The sequence below is a fragment of the Bombina bombina genome, chromosome 3, assembly GCF_027579735.1.
Source record: "Bombina bombina isolate aBomBom1 chromosome 3, aBomBom1.pri, whole genome shotgun sequence".
NCBI lineage: Eukaryota > Metazoa > Chordata > Amphibia > Anura > Bombinatoridae > Bombina > Bombina bombina.
In genome coordinates this window covers 1,236,225,968-1,236,246,999 of record NC_069501.1, presented here as the reverse complement: position 1 = coordinate 1,236,246,999, position 21,032 = coordinate 1,236,225,968, and the positions used below count along the sequence as shown (strand labels likewise).

The 21,032-nt window shown below is 43.4% G+C and overlaps 1 protein-coding gene across 1 annotated transcript in view; it reads left to right on the top strand.

Moving 5' to 3' along the window:
• The window catches only part of RAB6A (RAB6A, member RAS oncogene family), a 159,566-nt gene that overhangs the window by 124,213 nt on the left and 14,321 nt on the right, over positions 1-21,032 (top strand). Inside the window, exon 6 of the mRNA XM_053708730.1 lies at positions 1,447-1,540. Within this exon, the coding sequence (XP_053564705.1) occupies positions 1,447-1,540 (94 nt within the window). The remainder of the gene's footprint in view (positions 1-1,446; positions 1,541-21,032) is intronic.

Genomic DNA, 21,032 nt, shown 5'->3' with positions numbered 1-21,032 from the left:
TGCGCTTACAAACCTGTCCACATTTAAAATGGAATTTATAGTTGTTTTAGCACATGATGTGGCCCTTTGTAAGTAGATTTTGTACATTTCATTAGAGTATTTCATATTTAAACAAAGTGCTTCCTTTTATTGTGTGTTTAATTCCTGCAAAAGAGTTAAAGGGACTGTAAGCAAATTTCTGTTGTGTTGGAATAGAATAACATATCAACCAAGTCTATATCTTTTAAAACAAATGAACAGCCTTTTTACTGAATTTTTTTTACAATAGCCAAACTTACCATTCGCCTATGGAGAAGCCAATTGAGGCTTGAGTGTGCAGACCGCAAGGCTAGTCAAGATCATAATGTTGGTGTACAATGCATTGTTTTCAGCTAAAACTGGTTAGTGAGATAGATGTGGGTGTATATATCTATCTATCTATCTATCTATATATATATATATATATATATATATATATATATATATATATATATATATATATATGTATATATATCCGGGTTAGCCTTAAAAAGTCAGCTGAGTGCATTTTAAATTCTGAGAATTAGAAAATGCACAATTTTCAGATCTACATTACATGAAAAGGGAGCATATAAACAATGAAAGTATATTGCAAAGTTGTTTTATTAGAAATCAATGAAAAGCCAGCAAGCGTCACTCGTGAATGCATTTTAAAAGCTGCACAAGTAAGATGCTAAAACATCTAAAACGATGTGCAAGCCCTCGGTCTTATGCGTTTTGGTGTTTTCGAAAGTTGTTTTATTATGCAACATTTTATACTGCTCCTTTAAATATACAGTTGTGTCACTCCAGATTAGGATACAACCTGTGAGCCAATGAGAAGCAGATATACATGGTATACACCAATCACTGTTGTTATCCTCATCTGCAGCTGAACGGGAATGTTTCCAGAGCACAATTGACTGATTTTATTCTTTGAAAGAGTTAAACACATAGTGAAATTAATTTTGTTACAATTCTGCAGAGAAAGAAAGCAATGTTCCTTTAATTGCTGATATATGCAGCGCATATGTAAATAGATGTCTTTTTGTCCCCATAGTGTATAACATAAGTCATTGATGCTTGTCTGTATGTATAATAGGGGAGCCCTAAGTCCTTAGCTTTAGAAGACTTATGGAAAGTTGCGTTATTTGTGCCCAATAACAAAATGCAAAACACTTTTGTTTGTGGTTTTATTGCTTCTCACTTCCCAGAAGGAACCAATTTAATGTAGTTTTATGTGATTTCAATTTTAATTACAGCGAATCAAATTGCTGATGCAGATGTTAAATAGATGCAGTCTGTTCAGTGCACAGCTTTTCTGAAGGTTTCTGTTGACTGAATGATTTAACCCGAGCTTCGGTTCCTGTATCGTGTGCTAGCGGCGCTTTGTGCTGCTTGAGATTGTAGCTGTACTTAAAACATGTGCTGTTCTCTTTCTTTGTACAGGCAAGTGTCTATCGAGGAGGGGGAGAGGAAAGCCAAAGAGCTGAATGTAATGTTCATTGAAACAAGTGCAAAAGCTGGCTATAATGTAAAACAGGTGTGTATGGCCGGGGGGGGGGGGGGGGGGGGGGGCTTGGGGACTAGATACAACTCATTAAGACAAATTAGTTAATGTGGCTTTGAAGACAGGGAATTTGCTGGAATTAATAGGTGAAGTGCCAAGAAATAAAACCAGATGCCTCTGGGGGGTAAAGGAATTGTAGGTAAGAACTGGGAAGGAGGGGGTTAGTGTGAGCAGCGTTAGTGTCACCACAGTCAAATCACTAGTGACACTATGTGGCTCTACATTAAGGGGATGTGAAACCCACATTTTTTTCTTTCATGATTCAGATAGATCAAGCAATTTTAGGCAACTTTCTAATTTACTCCTATTATTAATTTTTCTTTGTTCTCTTGGTATCTTTTTATTTGAAAAAGCAGGAATGTAAGCTTAGGAGCCGGATTTTTGTTGTTGTTTAGCACCTAGGTAGCGCTTGCTGATTGGTGGCTACATTTAGCGCTACCCAGGTGCTGAACCAAAAATGTGCCTGCTCTAAGCTTACATTACTGCTTTTCTTTTTTATGACACGATGAGTCCACAGATCATCTTAATTACTAATGGGATATGCACCTCCTGGTCAGCAGCACCACAGCAAAACTGTTAAATAGCTCCTCCCTTCCCTCTTACCCCAGTCATTCTCTTTGCCTACGTTAGTGATAGGAAGTGCAAAGTGAGGTGTTAGAATAGATTCTTCAATCAAGAGTTTATTATTTTTAAAGTAGTGCAAGATTGTGCTGCTTTGTCCTAGGGTGTAGCCGTAGTCCATATCAGTCTCTTCAGTAGAGCATTGGTGGCTTTAGAGCAATGGGAACTTGTGGGACATAATTCTCACTACGCCTCCCATATATTGATGCTGCCCTAACCCTGAAAACCTGAGGGATTTTTACTCAAGACTTTCGTTTTATTTACAGGTCCATGGGAGGGAGAGGATCTCTTAAACCTGGGAACTGCCTTGCTGCCAGGCAGAAGATGAGGTAAGTGCTGACTTTATTCTGGCGGTAGAGGATCTCAGAAAAAGTGTGGGCACTTTATTATTTTATTAATGATAGAGGACGCTGGGGTCCTAGGAAGGTGCGCTTGTAGAATATAAAAACAATTGTGCTCACTTTATTGAGCACTCTGTAATTGTGTTATACAATAAAGTGAGCACAATTGTTTTTATATTCTACTTGCTCCTGTTTATTTTTACTTTTTCCAAATACCCCACTTCCTCACTGAGGATTGAATCAAGTTATCTGACTGCTGGGTATTTACGAAATACTATGCTCTGCTGGCTGTCAGTTTGCATAGCCTTGTATTTTGTGTGACCGACTTCTTCTTTCCTGGTCCCTGTGATTGGTCCCTGAGGATACGTGGCAGATGCACGATGTTCATTTTACTTGTATGAGTCTAACGGGCGACTACATTGGCCCCGTCATGCTCTGCTAGGCACTCCGGTTGTGATGCTTTATCTTGTGAGTAGCCATCTGAAGGGGATCCTTTCCACGCTTACCTTGCATATAAGGTTTACTGAAACAATACTACTCTATGTGGCGCCTCTCTTTTTCCTCTATTTTCAGGATTTCACTGATTATTTTATTAAACCTCATTGAACTTGGACTCAGATTCTCCTAGTCTATTAGGGCAGTGTTTTTCAACCAATGTGCCGTGAGAGATCCTCAGGTGTGCTGCGGCAGACTGACAACAGTGCAGGGGTGTTTGTGAATGAATGTCAATATGTCAGGAGGCATGGCATGACAGCACAGTACAGTGTGTGTGTGTGTGTATATATATATATATATATATATATATACTGTATATATATCCTGTATTAGGCTACAATGTGTGATTTTGTAATATTTTGGGATGGTGGTGTGCCACAGGATTTTTTAATGTAAAAAAGTGTGCCACGACAAAAAAAAAGGTTGCAAATCACTGTATTAGGGGACGTTATGGCAGTTAGGATGCAGGCACTGGGGTTGACATGTGTCTCATATCCCGGCGGTTTCATATATTTGAACTGTTGACAGAGTGTGAGCTCTAAGAGGGTTTCTCTGAGCTATCGAAATACACAGCTGTCTAAACTGCAGCCGTTCAGTCTGGGCTCGTGCTCCCGGTGGCTATACTTAAGACAATGGCAACCGGGGTTCACATATTTGAGCTTTTATTTATTGGATGAGCTGTTTGTCACAGTGTGAGAGGTGTTTCCGTGAGATTTTATTATTATCGGTTATTTGTAGAGCGCCAACAGATTCCGCAGCGCTGTAAACAGAGGGTAGTACAACAAAACAATTAAAGGTAGCAATGGGTAGAGGGCCCTGCCAAGAGTTGCACTGTTGTAATCGGCTCTTAAGAAGGTGATCTACAAACAGCTGGACTTAAAGGGGGTTCAGGGGATAGCAATGGAGGAGTGGAACTGGTATAAAGGTAAGGTTAGCATAGGTTGTATGCATCCCTGAACAGTAGAGTCTTTAGGGAGTGCTTCAAGCTATCAAAACTAGGGGAGAGTCTTGTGGGGCGAGGCAGAGAGTTCCACAAGATGGGAGCCAGTCTGGAGAAGTCCTGTAAACGGGAGTGCGATGAGGTAACCAGAGAGGAGGAGAGTAGGAGGGTCATGAGCAGAGCGAAGGGGACGGGAGGGAGAGTATCTGGAGACAAGGTCTGAGATATAGGGGGGAGCAGTGCAGTTGAGGGCTTTGTATGTCAGAGTGAAAATTTTGTGTTTGATCCTAGAGGCAAGAGGAAGCCAGTGATAGGGATTGGGCAGAGAGGAGCAGCAGATGAAGAGCGACGTGTAAGGAAGATGAGTCTGGCAGAGGCATTCATTATGGATTGTAAAGGCAGCTAGGCTGCAGGTGGGGGAGACCAGAGAGGACAGAGTTGCAGTAATCAAGGCGGGAAAGAATGAGAGAGTGGATTAAAATCTTAGTTGTGTCTTGTGTAAGGAAGTGTCTAATTTTGGAGATGTTTTTAAGGTGGAAAGCGGGCAGGCTTTAGCCAAGGGACTGAATGTGAGGAGTGAAAGAAAGATCAGAGTCCATGTGACCCAGAAACATCGGGCATGCGGGGTAGGGGTAATGATGGAGTTGTCGACAGTTTATAGAGATATTGGGAGGTGAAGATTTTTGAAGAAGGGGGGGAAAATGAGGAGCTCAGTTTTGGAGAGATTTAGCTTGAGGTAGTGAGAAGGACATCCAGGAAGAGATGTGAGAAAGACAGTTAGTGACATCAGGTTAGCAAGGAAGGAGATATGTCTGGTGCAGAGAAGTAGATTTGGCATGTCATCGGCATACAAATGATATTGGAAACCGTGGGACTTAATTAGGAACTTGTGGTACTCCTACAGAAAGTGGTGATGGAGCAGAGGAGGCCCCAGAGAAGGCTACACAAAAGGTACGGTTTGACAGGTAGGAAGAGAGCCGAAAAAGGGCTGGTCACAGATGGCGAAGGATTGGAGGGGTTTGGAGCAAAAGAGGGTGGTCGACAGTGTCAAAGGCGCGGACAGATCAAGGAGGGATACAGCAGAGAGAAGTGGCCTTCTCTGTGGAGAGATAAAGACGAAATCCAGATTGCAGCGGGTCAAGAAGGAAGTTTAACGTAAGGAAATGGGATAGGCGTGCATATACTAGTTTTTCGAGAATCTTTGAGGCAATGGGGGGGGGGGGGGGAAATAGGGCGGGTAGTTTGGATGGGGGAGGTAGGAACAAGGGAATGTTTTTTTGAGGATAGGTGTGACCAGTGCATGTTTCATCGATGAGGGAAATGTACCCAGTGCTGAGGGAGAGGTTGAAAAATGTGTGTTAGTATTGGGGGAAGGTGTAGCAGAGAGGGAGGGGAAGTAGCTGTGAGGGGATAGGGTCAAGGGGGACAGGTAGTGAGGTGAGAGTGCAGTATAAGTGCCGAAACTTCTTCCTCAGTAACAGGGGAGAATGAACTAAGTTTCAGGTTATGAGGGTTGTGGTTGAGTGAGAGCATTGAGGGGGGAGAGAATGGAATTATGTTGAGAGCTGATTTCATTTCTGATGGAGTCAATTTTGTTAATGAAGTGACTGGCAAAAGTCTTGAGCTGACAGAAAAGTTGTATTAGGAAGTGGGGGAGGGCGAGAGTTGAGGGGAGGAGAGCTATTGAAAGTGGAGACAGACGTTTTGGGTTTGAAGAAATATTAGAGATAAGAGTAGAGAAGTAGTGTTGCTTTGGTGGAGATTAAGTGCAGATAGTAGGAGTTCAAGATGAAATTAGTAATGATGTACTGTTCAGCAGTACGGGGAACATCTGCGTAGGTACCCGTGTCAGAGGAGTATGCCAGGGCTGAGGATGAGTGTGTGATTCCGAGCAATGGTAAGAGGGGCGAGATTGTCAAGGACCGGATATAAGGGTGGAATTATTGTGGCAGATAGATTGTTCCAGGGCAGGAAAAGGAGGAGAAGGATGAGAGGAGCGGTTTAAGGGAATTAGCAAGTTGTTGCTGATCTAAAGACATAATGCTTCTGTGAAGTTTGGTGTGAGGAGTAGAAGGAGGAGAGTTGTAGGAAGGGATGATATGTTGCAAGTAAGGAGATGGGAGGACAGAACGAGGAAAAGGGGAGTTTGAGAGAGTGCATCGATAGCTAAAGATCAGGGTCAAGAGTTTGGGGGACTGTCTTTGTGAATGGGAGAATCAGTCCATTGTGACAGACCGAAAGAGGAAGTGAGTTGCAGAAGTTGTTTAGCAGATTGGTAACAGCGAACTAAGCAGCTTGTTCCTCTGAAGCTGTTCATTGTAATATTTTGCTCCAGGTGCCTCTACTTAAACAATGGCGACAGGGAGATGACTTGTGAAACACCCGTGAAGGGGCGGAGCTTGTTAATGGCGCCAATGTATTGCACTCCTCCTTCATAACACTTCCGACTATCGGAAGAAGCGGGGAATTTAATGTGGAATGTGTGCCTTGCAGAATATACTTCCTTCCTACCTCTTCCAGTTTTCGGAAGGTTCGGAGGAATTCTTGCCTGAGTTTTTTGCGCTTAAGACAGTGCTATAACAAGGTCAGGAGTTGTGTAGAGAGGCTGTCTGACGCCTCAGCTGAGTCAGGCTGAGGTGTAGAGGGGGTTTAGCAGTATTGAAATTCCTTGTAGGTATTCAGACATTTCTGACCTCATATAAAGTAAAGATGTTACACTTTAACATTTAAAGAGACAGTAACGTTTGTTATATTAACAAAAGATTAAGTCTTTATTTAATTATTCTGCCAAATGTGAGTCAGATTGATTAAGGAGGTGTACTTAAAACTTTATAAAATTTTATAAAACACGTGCAGTGCCCTGCAGTTGTGGAGTTTCTGCACAAGACATCGCTTCTTTAATGTCATGGCGATATCTGTGAACAATGAAGTAACGTTTATTTTAAATACGTTTTTAATAAAATAAACAAAGTCTGGAATGTATTGGGTCTCTGATGGCCAGATAAGCTGAGGTGTAGATAGGTTCTGCAATGTTTGCGTGCTAAGTTAGCATTCTTCTGCAGACAAAGATAAAAAGTTACTTTTTAAACTTTAAAGAGACAGTAACGTTTTTTATGTGTCAATATTTGTTAAATGAATTCCAGCTGTTTATTTGTGTAATTCATCCTTTGTGACTCATGATGAACCAAGGGGCCCTACTAGGGGTCTCTTGTTTTAGGCTTGGAGACCATTGTGGTACTACCAATCCACTTCTATTTTTCATTTCTTAAAGATAGAAAACCTACTTTTTTCTAAGACGCATACTGCTTAGGAGCCTAGTGACAAGGGTCAAGATATGCCACAAATTCTTCTAAGTTGTCCCTAAAAATGTATAGCCCAAATGCAGTGCCCTGTGTTTCCTCTCTCACTCCACTTGGAGTTACCTTGTATTTATTACATGATCTGTTTTTCCACCGCTCTAGGGAAAAAGTGCAAGAGGTCATATTCTCTCAGAATCGTGTTATTGATTCAGTTGTAGCTATTCTGAATGTTTCTTCCCTGTAAGGAAGATGCTTCGGTAGTATCGCATAAGGAATTTTCAGTCTCTGATGAGGTAATTCCTTTATCTGATCCTGAGTTTATTTTCCTTCGTTTTTAGTTGAATACCTCCTTTGGACTTTTATGGTGGAAGTTTTTTCTGTACCACATAGGGCTATAGAGTTACCCCCTTTGTCTCCATAATTTAGAAGATACTCAGGGGGACTAAGAATTTATACGCTAGCCAAGGGCGCTTGTGTCCTTTCAATACATTAACAAAGAAGCATATCTTTAGAAATGCTATTCGCCGGAGGATAGTAGTTCCTTAAGGACTCTATGCAGGTGAAGGATCCTATGGTTAGAAGTCAGAGGGTTTACATTGTCAGCCTGTGGTTTGTATGGCTACTGTTTCCGGTGCGGCGGCATACTGGTTTGATGCTTTGTCTGTTTCTATTGGACAGACACCCCTCTCGCAGGGATAGGAGAAGGGTTTTTAAGTTAGTAGACTCCTTTATATACAGAATAGCATAAAGGAAGTATGAGAATTTCGTTCCTTTCAAGATTTCTGGTAAAATCCTTCCACTCCTTTTCCCAAGTAGAAGCGGTTTAAGCCTATCTGGAGACCCTATCTGGCTTAGAATAGGGGATAATAGTCCAAGAAGCCTGCTGTTGAATCTAAGACAGCATGAGGGGCATGCACCCAATCCTTTAGGGGGCAGGTTCTCCTTTTTCAATCAGGTTTGTTTTTTGTGATCATGATCCCTGGGTGGTGTGCATTGTGTCCCAGGGATACAAATTAGAGTTCCTGCTTCAAGATTATCGGCAGTGGCGCCCTATCTGGACAACATCCTAGTCAAGGCGCTATCCTTACAACAAACAAGATTCCACACGGACATAGTGCTATCTTTCCTCCGATTTCTCGGGTGGAAGATAAATTTGGAAGAGTGTCCCCTTGTTCCAAAGTTCGAGGGTAACTTCTTGGGAACCATAATAGATTCCCTATCAATGAAGATTTTTCTGGCGAGAGTCAAGAAATCAAAGATTATCGATACTTGTTTAGTTCTTCAGTCTGCTCCGCGACTATCAGTGACTCAGTGCATGGAGTTTGTTCCGTTTCACCTCAGACCTCTGCAGTTGAGCATGCTCAGGCAGTGGAATGGAGATTATGCAGATTTGTCTCCTCAAATATTTCTGCAACAGGAGACAAGGGATTCTCTTCAATGGTGATTGTTTCTGGATCATCTCTTCCAAGGAAGCTGCTTCCGCAGACCTTCCTGGGTGATTGTGACAACAGACGCCAGCCTTCTAGGGTGGGGAGCAGTCTGGGTCTCCTTAAGAGCTCAGGGAGTTTGGACTCAGTCGGAATCTGTTTTTCCTCTAAACATACTGGAGCTGAGAGCGATTTTCAATGCTCTTCTGGCCTGGCCCCAGTTAGGCTTGGTTAGGTTTATCAGGTTCCAGTCGATCAACATATCTTCATGGGCTTACATCAGTCATCAGGAGGAACGACGAGTTCCTTAGTGATGACAGAGGTAACCAAGTCAATTCAGTGGGCGGAGGCCTATTTTTGCTGCCTGTTGACTTTCATCTGGGGGAGTGGGATCTCCTTCAGGAACTGTTTTCCAGTTTGATTCTCAAATGGTGTCAGCTGGAATTAAATCTCATGGCATCTCGGCAGAATACCAAGCTCCCAAGATACAGATCGAGGTCCAGGGACCCCAAGGCGGAAATGATAGATGCTGTTACAGAAGCATTAGTTATTTTGTTGTGAAGAAACTTATTTCCCAGCAGCAATGCCTGAACCAGCCAAGCCAGCGCCTAAGAAGGGCTCCAAGAAAACTATAACAAGTATCATTTCATAAAGGGTTAACTCTGTTCAGTTTTGAGAAAACTATTTTCTGAGGCAGGTTTCCTAGCATATTGTGTACTGTAATTAAGTTTGTGATAAGCATTCACTGCTAGGTGATAAGAAGGACTCAATTGTTTTCTTGTGTGTACTTGTTATCTGCGGTGGCCTGTCCAAGGGCTTTGTCTAAATGTGTGATGGGGGATTTTATGCTTCCCCCCCTGGGAGTGCCCTGTGTGCATGTAACCTAAATAAAAAGCAGGCTGGGCATCCCAGTCCTCAGTTCTTGGTTGTCCCTCAATCGCAGCGTTGACTCGTTTTTGTGGGCAGAAGGGTATCCTAGCTGTACTACAGCTAAGGGGGATTATTCTACATTTGCGAGACTCATATAGAATACTATGGAAAGCAGTTTCTCCCCTCTTCAGCAATAGGAATCCAGGCTACTAAGCGGTCCATCTCTCAGCGAGACTAAGGGTAACCGTAACATTTGGCGGCAGCGGTGGGATTTTTCCTGGATTTCCTAGGAGAGGTACAGAACGGATGGAGAGCGCTTATGAAAAATTGAAGCGTACAACCCTAAAGGATTTACTTGAAAGCAGAGGGGGGTACGCCAGCAACCGGCCGAGGAGAGAGCTGATCGCAGAATTGACCGAACTGGATCAGAGCTTCACAATGGCGGAAACACCGACCACGATTAGTGACGAAAAAACCAGGATTGTTCGGGAGAGGCTCTCACTGTACGGGCCGAACCCCTCCATGGAATTGGTACAGCAGTTGATGGCGGAAGCGGACAAGGATATACGAGAGACTCGAGCCCACGAACTCAACCTAGCGAACGCACACTGCAATGCTGAAGCCCCGCAGGTAATCATCCCTGTCGAAAATGCTGGGAGGCCCAAGATACCCTATGCGGCATTTCGACCCTTCCTAGAGAGCGAGACAGGGATTGATGAATATTTGGCGGACTTCGAAAGGCAATGTGCCCTGCACCAGATTCCCAACAGGGAGTGGCCCACGATATTGTCTGGGAAACTATCCGGGCGAGCCCTGGAAGCCTTTCGTACTCTGGGTGCTGAGGAAGTGACACAGTATGAGCTAGTTAAGGAGACACTGTTGCGACGGTACGCAGTAACTCCGGACGCGTATCGCCGACAGTTTCGGGGCACGAAAAAGAAGCCTAACGATACCCATATGGAATGGGCGCACCGAATGCGGAGAGCGGCAAATCACTGGATGAGCGGAAGTAAAGCGGTGACTGGTGAGGAAATTTTACAATTGTTTCTCTTAGAACATTTTTATAATGGCATGGAACAGCAAGGGAAGGAATGGCTGCGAGACAGGCGACCTTCTACCTTAGAAGAAGCAGCCAAATTGGCCGATGAACATTATGACTCCCGTCTTCACGAACCCAGAGAGGTTTACCGTGCACCCCCTCGTGCTGAATTCCGAGCCCCGGTGCCCGCAGGGCCCGCCCGACACTCAGGACCACCCAATAACAGCTCTGAGCGTCCCAGACCGACTTGCCACCGATGCAAGCAACCAGGGCATTTCATGGCTAGCTGCCCCCTTAATACGCACCAGACACCCAGGAATTACAATTACCCCTCTGGGGCATATCGTCCGGCCCGGACCCTCTGTGTTAACCAAGAGGCCCCTATGGAGGAATATTTGGGGCCGCTTCACGAGGCAGACCCTGTATATGCTGCCTCAGATAACCGCCAGCACCATCGGCAGAAGGTATGGCTCGAGGGGCGATCTACCGAGGGATTGAGAGACACAGGGGCTACTATCACGCTGGTACAGAGTCATTTGGTGCCGGAGCACAAGCGATCTGGACAGACTGTGGCCGTTAGAGTGGCGGGGGGGGATGTGTACAAAATTCCAACAGCTAAAGTGCATCTTGATTGGGGAGCGGGAAAGGGGGCTGTGAACGTGGGCATAATGGATAATTTACCTGCCGAAGTACTACTGGGCAATGATTTGGGCCCCATGACTTCTGCCTATGCTCCAGTATGCAATAACGAGGCGGACCCAGTGACTACACGGGCCCAAGCCCGGACGGAGCGAGAACTCTCACCAGTGCGGGAGACACAGGTAAGACCTACCCCGACCTTGCCTGACATGTTAGGCCCCATACCCTGGGACACCCCAGATGCTTTCGAGACAGAGTCTAAGACTGACCCGACCTTACAAAAGTACCGGGAACGAGCAGAGACCGGAGGGGGCGGGGCAGATAATGAAACATTCTTATGGGAAAAAGGGAAACTATACCGCTGGACAGAGAAAAGGGGACAGCGTAGGCGACAGCTGGTAGTGCCCCACAAATACCGTCAAGAAATCCTCAAGATAGGCCACGACATCCCCTTAGCAGGCCACCTAGCTGTAACCCGTACCCTACACCGCATTACTCACACGTTCTTTTGGCCAGGGGTACACGCTGATGTTAGAACTTACTGTAACACCTGCGATGTGTGTCAACGAGTAGGAAGGCGAGGCGATCACCCTAAAGCCCATCTAGTAAATATGCCCATTGTAGAGGAACCCTTCAGCCGGGTTGCTATTGACCTAGTGGGACCACTGGCTACCCCTAGTCCCTCCGGTAAGCGCTACATTCTTACCGTAGTGGACTACGCTACCAGGTACCCAGAGGCTGTCGCCCTATCCAACATACAAGCGGATACGGTAGCGAATGCACTAGTACAGGTGTTCTCCCGGGTAGGATTTCCAAAAGAAATCCTATCCGACCGAGGCACCCAATTTACGGCTGAATTGACCCAACAACTCTGGCAGGTTTGCAAAATTAAGTCCCTCCTGAGCTCCCCATACCACCCCCAGACGAACGGGCTGTGTGAGAGGTTCAATGGGACCCTCAAGCAAATGCTCAAGACGTTCACTCAGGAATACCGAGACTGGGAACGCTTCCTGCCGCACCTCCTTTTTGCTTATCGGGAGGTGCCCCAGGAAACGACAGGGTTCTCTCCCTTCGAGTTGCTCTACGGAAGAAAGGTACGGGGACCCCTAAACCTGATCCGGGAGCACTGGGAGGGAGAGATGGAGACTGACGGTGTCCCCATTGTGCCATACGTGCTGGAACTCAGGGACCGAATGGAGCAATTAGCCAAATCCGTGCGGGCTAATCTCCAGTCGGCCCAGAGAAGACAGAAAGTATGGTACGATCGGGGGGCCCGAAAGAGAATCTTTACCATAGGACAAAAGGTGTTAGTACTTAAGCCGGTGAAGACAGACAAATTGCAGGCGTCCTGGCAGGGCCCCTACCAGATCGTAGAGAAAAGGGGAGACACCACTTATGTGATAGCTAGCTGCCACGACAACAATCTTAGAAAGACATTCCATGTAAACATGCTCAAGGAATATTTTGAGCGACCAGAGAACGTGACGGCCGTATGTTGTTCCCCTCAGGAAGGCCCCGACAGTCTACCCATTCCAGACCTATTAGAGAAGAGTCTCCCCACAGGTATAGTGGCTCAGGTTCAGATAGGAGACCGACTTAGCCCCACTGAAAGGGAGCAGCTCAACCAACTCCTACAGTCCAAACACCTCACCTTCTCCCCGAAGCCAGGGTACACTACTTTAACCACCCACCAGGTGGATACTCCGGGACAAGCTCCCTTGCGCCAGGCTCCGTACCGAATCCCCGAAGCAGTTAGGATAGGAATGAAGAAGGAGATCGATGAGATGCTCCAACTCAGGGTAATTGAGCCCTCCGATAGTCCCTGGGCCTCCCCAGTTGTCTTGGTGCCCAAGAAAGATGGGACCACCCGGTTCTGCGTAGACTATCGGAGGCTCAATGAAAAGACCGTGACGGACGCTTACCCTATGCCCAGGGTAGACGAGCTACTCGATCGTATAGCCAGGGGAAATTACCTGACCACTATTGACCTCTGCAAAGGTTACTGGCAGATTCCCCTGGCCCCGGAGGCTATCCCCAAGTCGGCATTCGTCACCCCATTCGGCTTATATCAGTTTAGGGTAATGCCGTTTGGGATGAAGAATGCCCCAGCTACATTCCAGCGCTTGGTGGATAGGCTCCTGGATGGCTTCCAGAGTTTTGCTTGCGCCTACCTGGACGACATAGCGATCCACAGTGAGTCATGGGAGGACCACTTAGCTCACATAGGAATGGTTCTGGATCAGATCCGGGCTGCTGGCCTGACTCTGAAGCCAGAAAAATGCCACTTTGGGATGGCCGAGGTACAGTACCTGGGTCACCGGGTGGGGTGTGGAAAGCAGCGACCAGAGCCGGCCAAGATAGAAGCTGTCGCCAATTGGCCCACCCCCATCACTAAGACTCAGGTCCTAGCCTTCCTGGGCACAGCAGGGTACTATAGACGGTTCGTACCAGACTACAGCACACTTGCCAAACCCCTGACTGACTTGACCAAGAAGAACTTACCTCGACAGGTCCTGTGGTCTCCCCACTGTGAAACGGCTTTCCAGGCTCTCAAAAATGCTCTAATTAACGCTCCTGTCTTGGCGGCTCCAGCCCTTAACAAACGTTTTATCGTCCATACAGATGCTTCCATGTTCGGGCTGGGAGCCGTCCTCAGCCAAGTAGGCGAAGATGGAGGGGAGCATCCAGTTGCCTACATCAGCCGGAAGCTCCTGCCCCGCGAAGTCAGCTATGCAGCGGTCGAAAAGGAGTGTTTGGCTTTGGTGTGGGCATTAAAGAAATTGACTCCCTATTTATATGGGCAGGAGTTCACTCTGGTCACCGACCATAACCCGTTGGTGTGGCTGAACCGGGTCTCTGGAGATAATGGCAGGCTATTACGTTGGAGTTTATCGTTGCAACCCTTCAATTTCACCATTACTTACAGACCTGGGAAACAGAATGGCAACGCCGACGGGTTGTCCAGACAAACCGACCTCAGCCCCGCATAACCAGCGGTCTGGACAGCCTTAGTCTGCCCCGAAAAGGGGTCAGACCGTGTCTGCCAGAGTGTTCCACAGAAAGGGAGCACTGTTACAGAAGCATTAGTTATTTTGTTGTGAAGAAACTTATTTCCCAGCAGCAATGCCTGAACCAGCCAAGCCAGCGCCTAAGAAGGGCTCCAAGAAAACTATAACAAGTATCATTTCATAAAGGGTTAACTCTGTTCAGTTTTGAGAAAACTATTTTCTGAGGCAGGTTTCCTAGCATATTGTGTACTGTAATTAAGTTTGTGATAAGCATTCACTGCTAGGTGATAAGAAGGACTCAATTGTTTTCTTGTGTGTACTTGTTATCTGCGGTGGCCTGTCCAAGGGCTTTGTCTAAATGTGTGATGGGGGATTTTATGCTTCCCCCCCTGGGAGTGCCCTGTGTGCATGTAACCTAAATAAAAAGCAGGCTGGGCATCCCAGTCCTCAGTTCTTGGTTGTCCCTCAATCGCAGCGTTGACTCGTTTTTGTGGGCAGAAGGGTATCCTAGCTGTACTACAGCTAAGGGGGATTATTCTACATTTGCGAGACTCATATAGAATACTATGGAAAGCAGTTTCTCCCCTCTTCAGCAATAGGAATCCAGGCTACTAAGCGGTCCATCTCTCAGCGAGACTAAGGGTAACCGTAACAGATGCCTTGGCGGTTCCTTGGACCTTTAGCCTAGCGTACCTATTTCCTCTGTTTGCTTTTCTTCCTCCGAGAATCGAACAGGAGAGGGCATCAGTGATCCTCATTGTACCGGCTTGGCCTCGCAGGATTTGGTATGCAGATCTGGTGGAAATGTCGTCTTTGCAGAAGCTGACTGCTTGCAAATTGAACGCTTAATTTTATCCAAGCGGGTGTTTTCTGTCTCGGTCATAGAGACCATGATTCAGGCTAGTAAGCCTGTAACTAGAAAGATTTACCATAAGAGTTGGCGTAAATATCTCTCTTGGTGCGAATCCAAGGGCTACTCAGGTAGTAGAGTTGGGATTCCATAGAATTTTGTCCTTTCTCAAAGAGGGTTTTGAGAAGGGAATATCGACAAGTTCCCTAAGGGGTCAAATCTCGGCCTTATCTATTTTGTTACACAAACGTCTGGCGGATGTCCCAGATGTACAATCATTTTGTCAGGTCTTGGTCAGGATCAGGCCTGTACTCAAACCAGTTACTCCTCCTTGGAGTCTTAATTTAGCTTTTGAAGTTCTTCAAGGGGCTCCGTTTGAGCCCATGCATTCCTTGGATATTAAGTGTTATCTAGGAAAGTTTTATTTCTTGTTTGTATTTCTTCAGAAAGTGTCAGAGCTCTCGGCCTTGCAGTAGGAGTCTCCTTATCTTATTTCCATTCAGATAAGGTAGTTTTACATACTAAATTAGGATTTCTTCCTAAGGTTGTTTCTGATCGGAGCATTAATCAGGAGATTGTTGTTCCTTCTTTGTGTCCTAATCCTTCTTCTCAGAAGGAACGTCTTCTGCACAATTTGGACGTGGTCCGTGTTTTTAAGTTTTACCTGCAGGCGTCTAAGGACTTTCGTCAGTCTTCTTCCTTGTTTGTGATTTTCTCAGGAAAATGTAAGGGACAGAAAGCAGTATCATATGTTTTGCATACAGCAGCCTCCTGAAGTTACGGCTCATTCCACAAGAGCTGTTGCTTCCTCTTGGGCATTCAAAATGAAGCTTCTGTGGAACAGATTTGCAAGGCTGCAATTTTTTTCAAGATTCTACAAATTTGACTCTTTTGCCTCGGCTTAGGCCGCTTTTGGGAGAAAGGTTCTTCAAGCAGTGGTGCCTTCCGTTTAGGTTCCCTGTCTTGTCCCTCCCGTATCATCTGTGTACTCTAGCTTGGGTATTGATTCCCATTAGTAATTAAGATGATCCATGGACTCATCATGTCATAAAAAAAGAAAAGAAAATTTATGCTTACTTTTTTGACACAATGAGTCCACGACCCGCCCTGTTCTTGCAAGACAGGTTGATGGTTATTGTAAACTTCAGACTCCTCTGCACCTTGGTTTTTCCTTTCTATCCTTAACTTCGGTCGAATGACTGGAGTGGGAGGGAAGGGAGAAGCTATTTAACAGCTTTGCTGTGGTGCTCTTTGCCGCCTCCTGCTGACCAGGAGGTGAATATCCCATTAGTAATTAAGATGATCCGTGGACTCATCGTGTCAAAAAAGAAATAAATTCATCAGGTAAGCATAAATTTTCTTTTTCAAATAAAGATACAAAGAGAGCGAAGAAAAATTAATATGAGTAAATTAGAAAGTTGATTAAAATTGCCTGCTCTTTCTGAAACCTGAAAGAAAAAAAAAATTGTGTTTCATATCCCTTTAATGTTTAGACGTGAGCTACAACTGGATTCAGCACATATGCTCTCTGGATGTGTGAGGTGGGCAGACATGAGGGTGACTTGTGAATGAGAAAACGTGGTTTAGATAAATGATTGTAAATTTTGGTTGTAGTAAGGACACAACCTACAAAACCCCTGTATGTATTTTTCTTTCATGTAATTAGCAAGAGTCCATGAGCTAGTGACGTATGGGATATACATTCCTACCAGGAGGGGCAAAGTTTCCCAAACCTCAAAATGCCTATAAATACACCCCTCACCACACCCACAATTCAGTTTTACAAACTTTGCCTCCCGTGGAGGTGGTGAAGTAAGTTTGAGCTAGATTCTTCGTTGATATGCGCTTTGCAGCAGGCTGGAGCCCGGTTTTCCTCTCAGCGTGCAGTGAATGTCAGAGAGATGTGAAGAGAGTATTGCCTATTTAAATTCAATGATCTCCTTCTACGGGGTCTATTTCATAGGTTCTCTGTTATCGGTCGTAGAGATTCATCTCTTACCTCCCTTTTCAGATCGACGATATACTCTTATATATATATATATATATATATATACCATTACCTCTACTGATTCTCGTTTCAGTACTGGTTTGGCTTTCTACTACATGTAGATGAGTGTCCTGGGGTAAGTAAGTCTTATTTTCTGTGACACTCTAAAGCTATGGTTGGGCACTTTTATATAAAGTTCTAAATATATGTGTTTAAACATTTATTTGCCTTGATTCAGGATGTTCAATATTCCTTATTTCAGACAGTCAGTTTCATTATTTGGGATAATGCATTTGAATATTAAAATTTTTCTTACCTTTAAAATTTGACTTTTTTTCCTGTGGGCTGTTAGGCTCGCGGGGGCTGAAAATGCTTCATTTTATTGCGTCATTCTTGGCGTGGACTTTTTTGGCGCAAAAAATTTCTTAGTCATTTCCGGCGTCATACTTGTCACCGGAAGTTGTTTGTATGTGCGGCATTTTTTTGCACCAAAGATGTCGGCGTTACCGGATGTGGCGTCATTTTTTGGCGCCAAAGCATTAAGGCGCCAAATAATGTGGGCGTCTTTTTTGGCGCTAAAAAATATGGGCATCATTATTGTCTCCACATTATTTGTCTCTTTGTTTATTTGCTTCTGGTTGCTAGAAGCTTGTTTATTGGCATTTTTTCCCATTCCTGAAACTGTCATTTAAGGAATTTGATAGATTTTGCTTTATATGTTGTTTTTTCTATTACATATTGCAAGATGTCTCAGATTGACCCTGGATCAGAAGCTACTTCTGGAAAAACGCTTGACTGAGTTCAGTCCTACCAAAGCTAAGTTCATTTATTTTAAATGTTATGAATGTTTATCTTTAGCTATGGTTTGTAATATGTTATTATGATAAACTTTTACATGCAGAATCCATTAGTATTTATGCTTTATCTATTGCCATTCTTTTTACATTTTATGTACAAGAAATATTTAGAAGATTTTTAAGAAATATTTTTCTGATTCTATTTTAAAGGCTTTGTCTGACATCGTGCCTTCTAATAAAAATTTTTAGGTCTTTTTCACTTCTTTTTTAATTTTTGAAGTTTCAAATGACCAACAACATACTGATTTATCCTTCTCTGATGATGTCTTTTCTCATTCAGAATTTTCTTCATCAGATATTGACACTAACAAATCTACTTTTTTATTAAAGTACATTTGTTCTTTGTTGAAAAGGTGTTTATTATTTTGGATATTAAGGTAACTAGTTCTTTTTCAAGACTAGCTAACACTATTTCTGCTTATTTATTCTTCTGTGTTTTCAGAGGTTTTCTTTCCAATTCCTCATACTAGGGAATGGAATAGGCTGGGAATTTTCTTTTATTCCTTCTTCAAAGGTTTTAAACTATATTCTTTGCCAGCAGTTAAATTCAATTTGGAGGGTTCTCCAATTTATTGGGGCTTTCTCTACTCCTACTAATTATGCTATTGTTTCTATAGCAAAATAGTATTTATTTTCCTTTAGATGGTTGTATCTTATTTATGGAAAATTATTTAGTTTCAGGTACTTTTCTTGGTCCTGTGATTTATTTGGATGTTGCATTTGCTTCATTTTTTCTGTTTACTTTAAGATCAAGTATCAGATTATGATTTATTTTAGCATTGTTAAAGGGACAACATTTACTAGACTAGGTGCTGTTGCATTTGTCTTGTTGTTTTGCATTTATTGATTATGCAAGTCCACTGTATTGACTGGTCCTTTAACTGGTCTATCATGCTAATAATTTCATTTGTGTCTTCATTTTATTGAATATTTTCGCAAATGAGGGTTAATCTATGTCTTTAGCTATTTTAGCTAGAAGAATTTTGTGATTTTTAAAAATCCATATTTCTTTTGTTCTAAGATAATCAATTATTTGTTTTATAATTGGATTAAATTCTTAACTGTTACTCTGGACTTCAAGATTGAGTTCTAAGACTAAAACTTTAAGCTTATACTAGTTTGGTTGTTCTTATTAAGGAACGAATTCCTGAGTTCTTTCCCAAGTAACATGTTTATAATTGGAAATTTTTCAGTTCAAAATCAGCTCCCTAAAATTGCGATGTACGTGCCGTATTCCAGCTTGGCTGGCAAGGGGAAGGTTAAGACTAATTTGAAATGTATTTGGTTCTATTCGGTCCAAATTTCTTTGATTTTATTCCAGTAAGGCTAACACTTTCTTTAAGTGTGTTTCGGTCCTATATATTTTGGGTACTGTTGAAGCATGGCTGATCACCCGTGGGGTTCAAGCGCTGCTCAGACCTGGAATCTTCTGGGGTATTTCTTCCAGTTCCATTTTTAGGAACTGGGTTTTGGAGTTTTATTCAAACTATTCTGCCTTTTTTGGTCAGTGATAGCATTATTTGTTTTCATTAGATACAATAAATGCATATTTTCATTTTTCTGTTTTCATTCAGATTATTTTCTGAGGATGCGGAATCTCATATGATTCACTTTGCTCTTCAGGACATAGTTAGAGGATCTTTTTTTCAAAAGCTCTTGATTCCTCACACAAGGGTCACCTTTTTTTTGATAGTTTGTGTCACTGTCTTTGTCTCTATCAGACAAGGGACAATTTTATTGTGTTCCGTTTGTCGGTACCTTTAGTTTCTATTATTTCCTTCAGTTGCTATATATGCATAGAAGTTTTAGGTCTTATGGCCACAGCATTGGATTTAATTCCCTTTGCTCATTTTCAATAGAAAGAACCTTTCCAGTCTTTTATGCTGAATTATGGTGCAGGGATTCTAGGATTTCGCATTTTAAATCTTCAAATCCTAATATTTATCTCTCTTGATTTGGTGGTTAAGATCACCATCATTTAGTTCTACAGGTCTCTTAGTTTCTTTCAACCTGGACCATGATCTCTACAGATGCGAGTCTTTTTGGTTGGGAGGCTGTCTGAGGATCTCTGTCAGCACAAGGGGTTTGGAAATCTCAGGAGGCGAGATTACCATTTGATATTTTAGAACTCTGTGCTTTCTCAGAGTTTTTCAGTTAGTTTCTTTTTGAAGAAGAGACGTTTAATGTTTTTCAGACAATATCACTACTATGGTGTATGTCAATCATCAGGGTAGGACTATCAGTCCTTAGGCTGTGACAGAAGTGTCTTGGATATTAGCTTGGGCTAAATCCAGCTCCTATCTAAATTCTGTGTTTCTTTCATGTAATTAGCAAGAGTCCATGAGCTAGTGACGTATGGGATATACATTCCTACCAGGAGGGGCAAAGTTTCCCAAACCTCAAAATGCCTATAAATACACCCCTCACCACACCCACAATTCAGTTTTACAAACTTTGCCTCCGATGGAGGTGGTGAAGTAAGTTTGTGCTAGATTCTACGTTGATATGCGCTCCGCAGCAAGTTGGAGCCCGGTTTTCCTCTCAGCGTGCAGTGAATGTCAGAGGGATGTGAGGAGAGTATTGCCTATTTGAATGCAGTGGGGTCTATTTCATAGGTTCTCTGTTATCGGTCGTAGAGATTCATCTCTTACCTCCCTTTTCAGATCGACGATATACTCTTATATATACCATTACCTCTGCTGATTCTCGTTTCAGTACTGGTTTGGCTTTCTACAAACATGTAGATGAGTGTCCTGGGGTAAGTAAATCTTATTTTCTGTGACACTCTAAGCTATGGTTGGGCACTTTGTTTATAAAGTTCTAAATATATGTATTCAAACATTTATTTGCCTTGACTCAGAATGTTCAACTTTCCTTATTTTTCAGACAGTCAGTTTCATATTTGGGATAATGCATTTGAATTAATCATTTTTTCTTACCTTCAAAAATTTGACTCTTTTTTCCCTGTGGGCTGTTAGGCTCGCGGGGGCTGAAAATGCTTCATTTTATTGCGTCATTCTTGGCGCGGACTTTTTTGGCGCAAAAATTCATTTCCGTTTCCGGCGTCATACGTGTCGCCGGAAGTTGCGTCA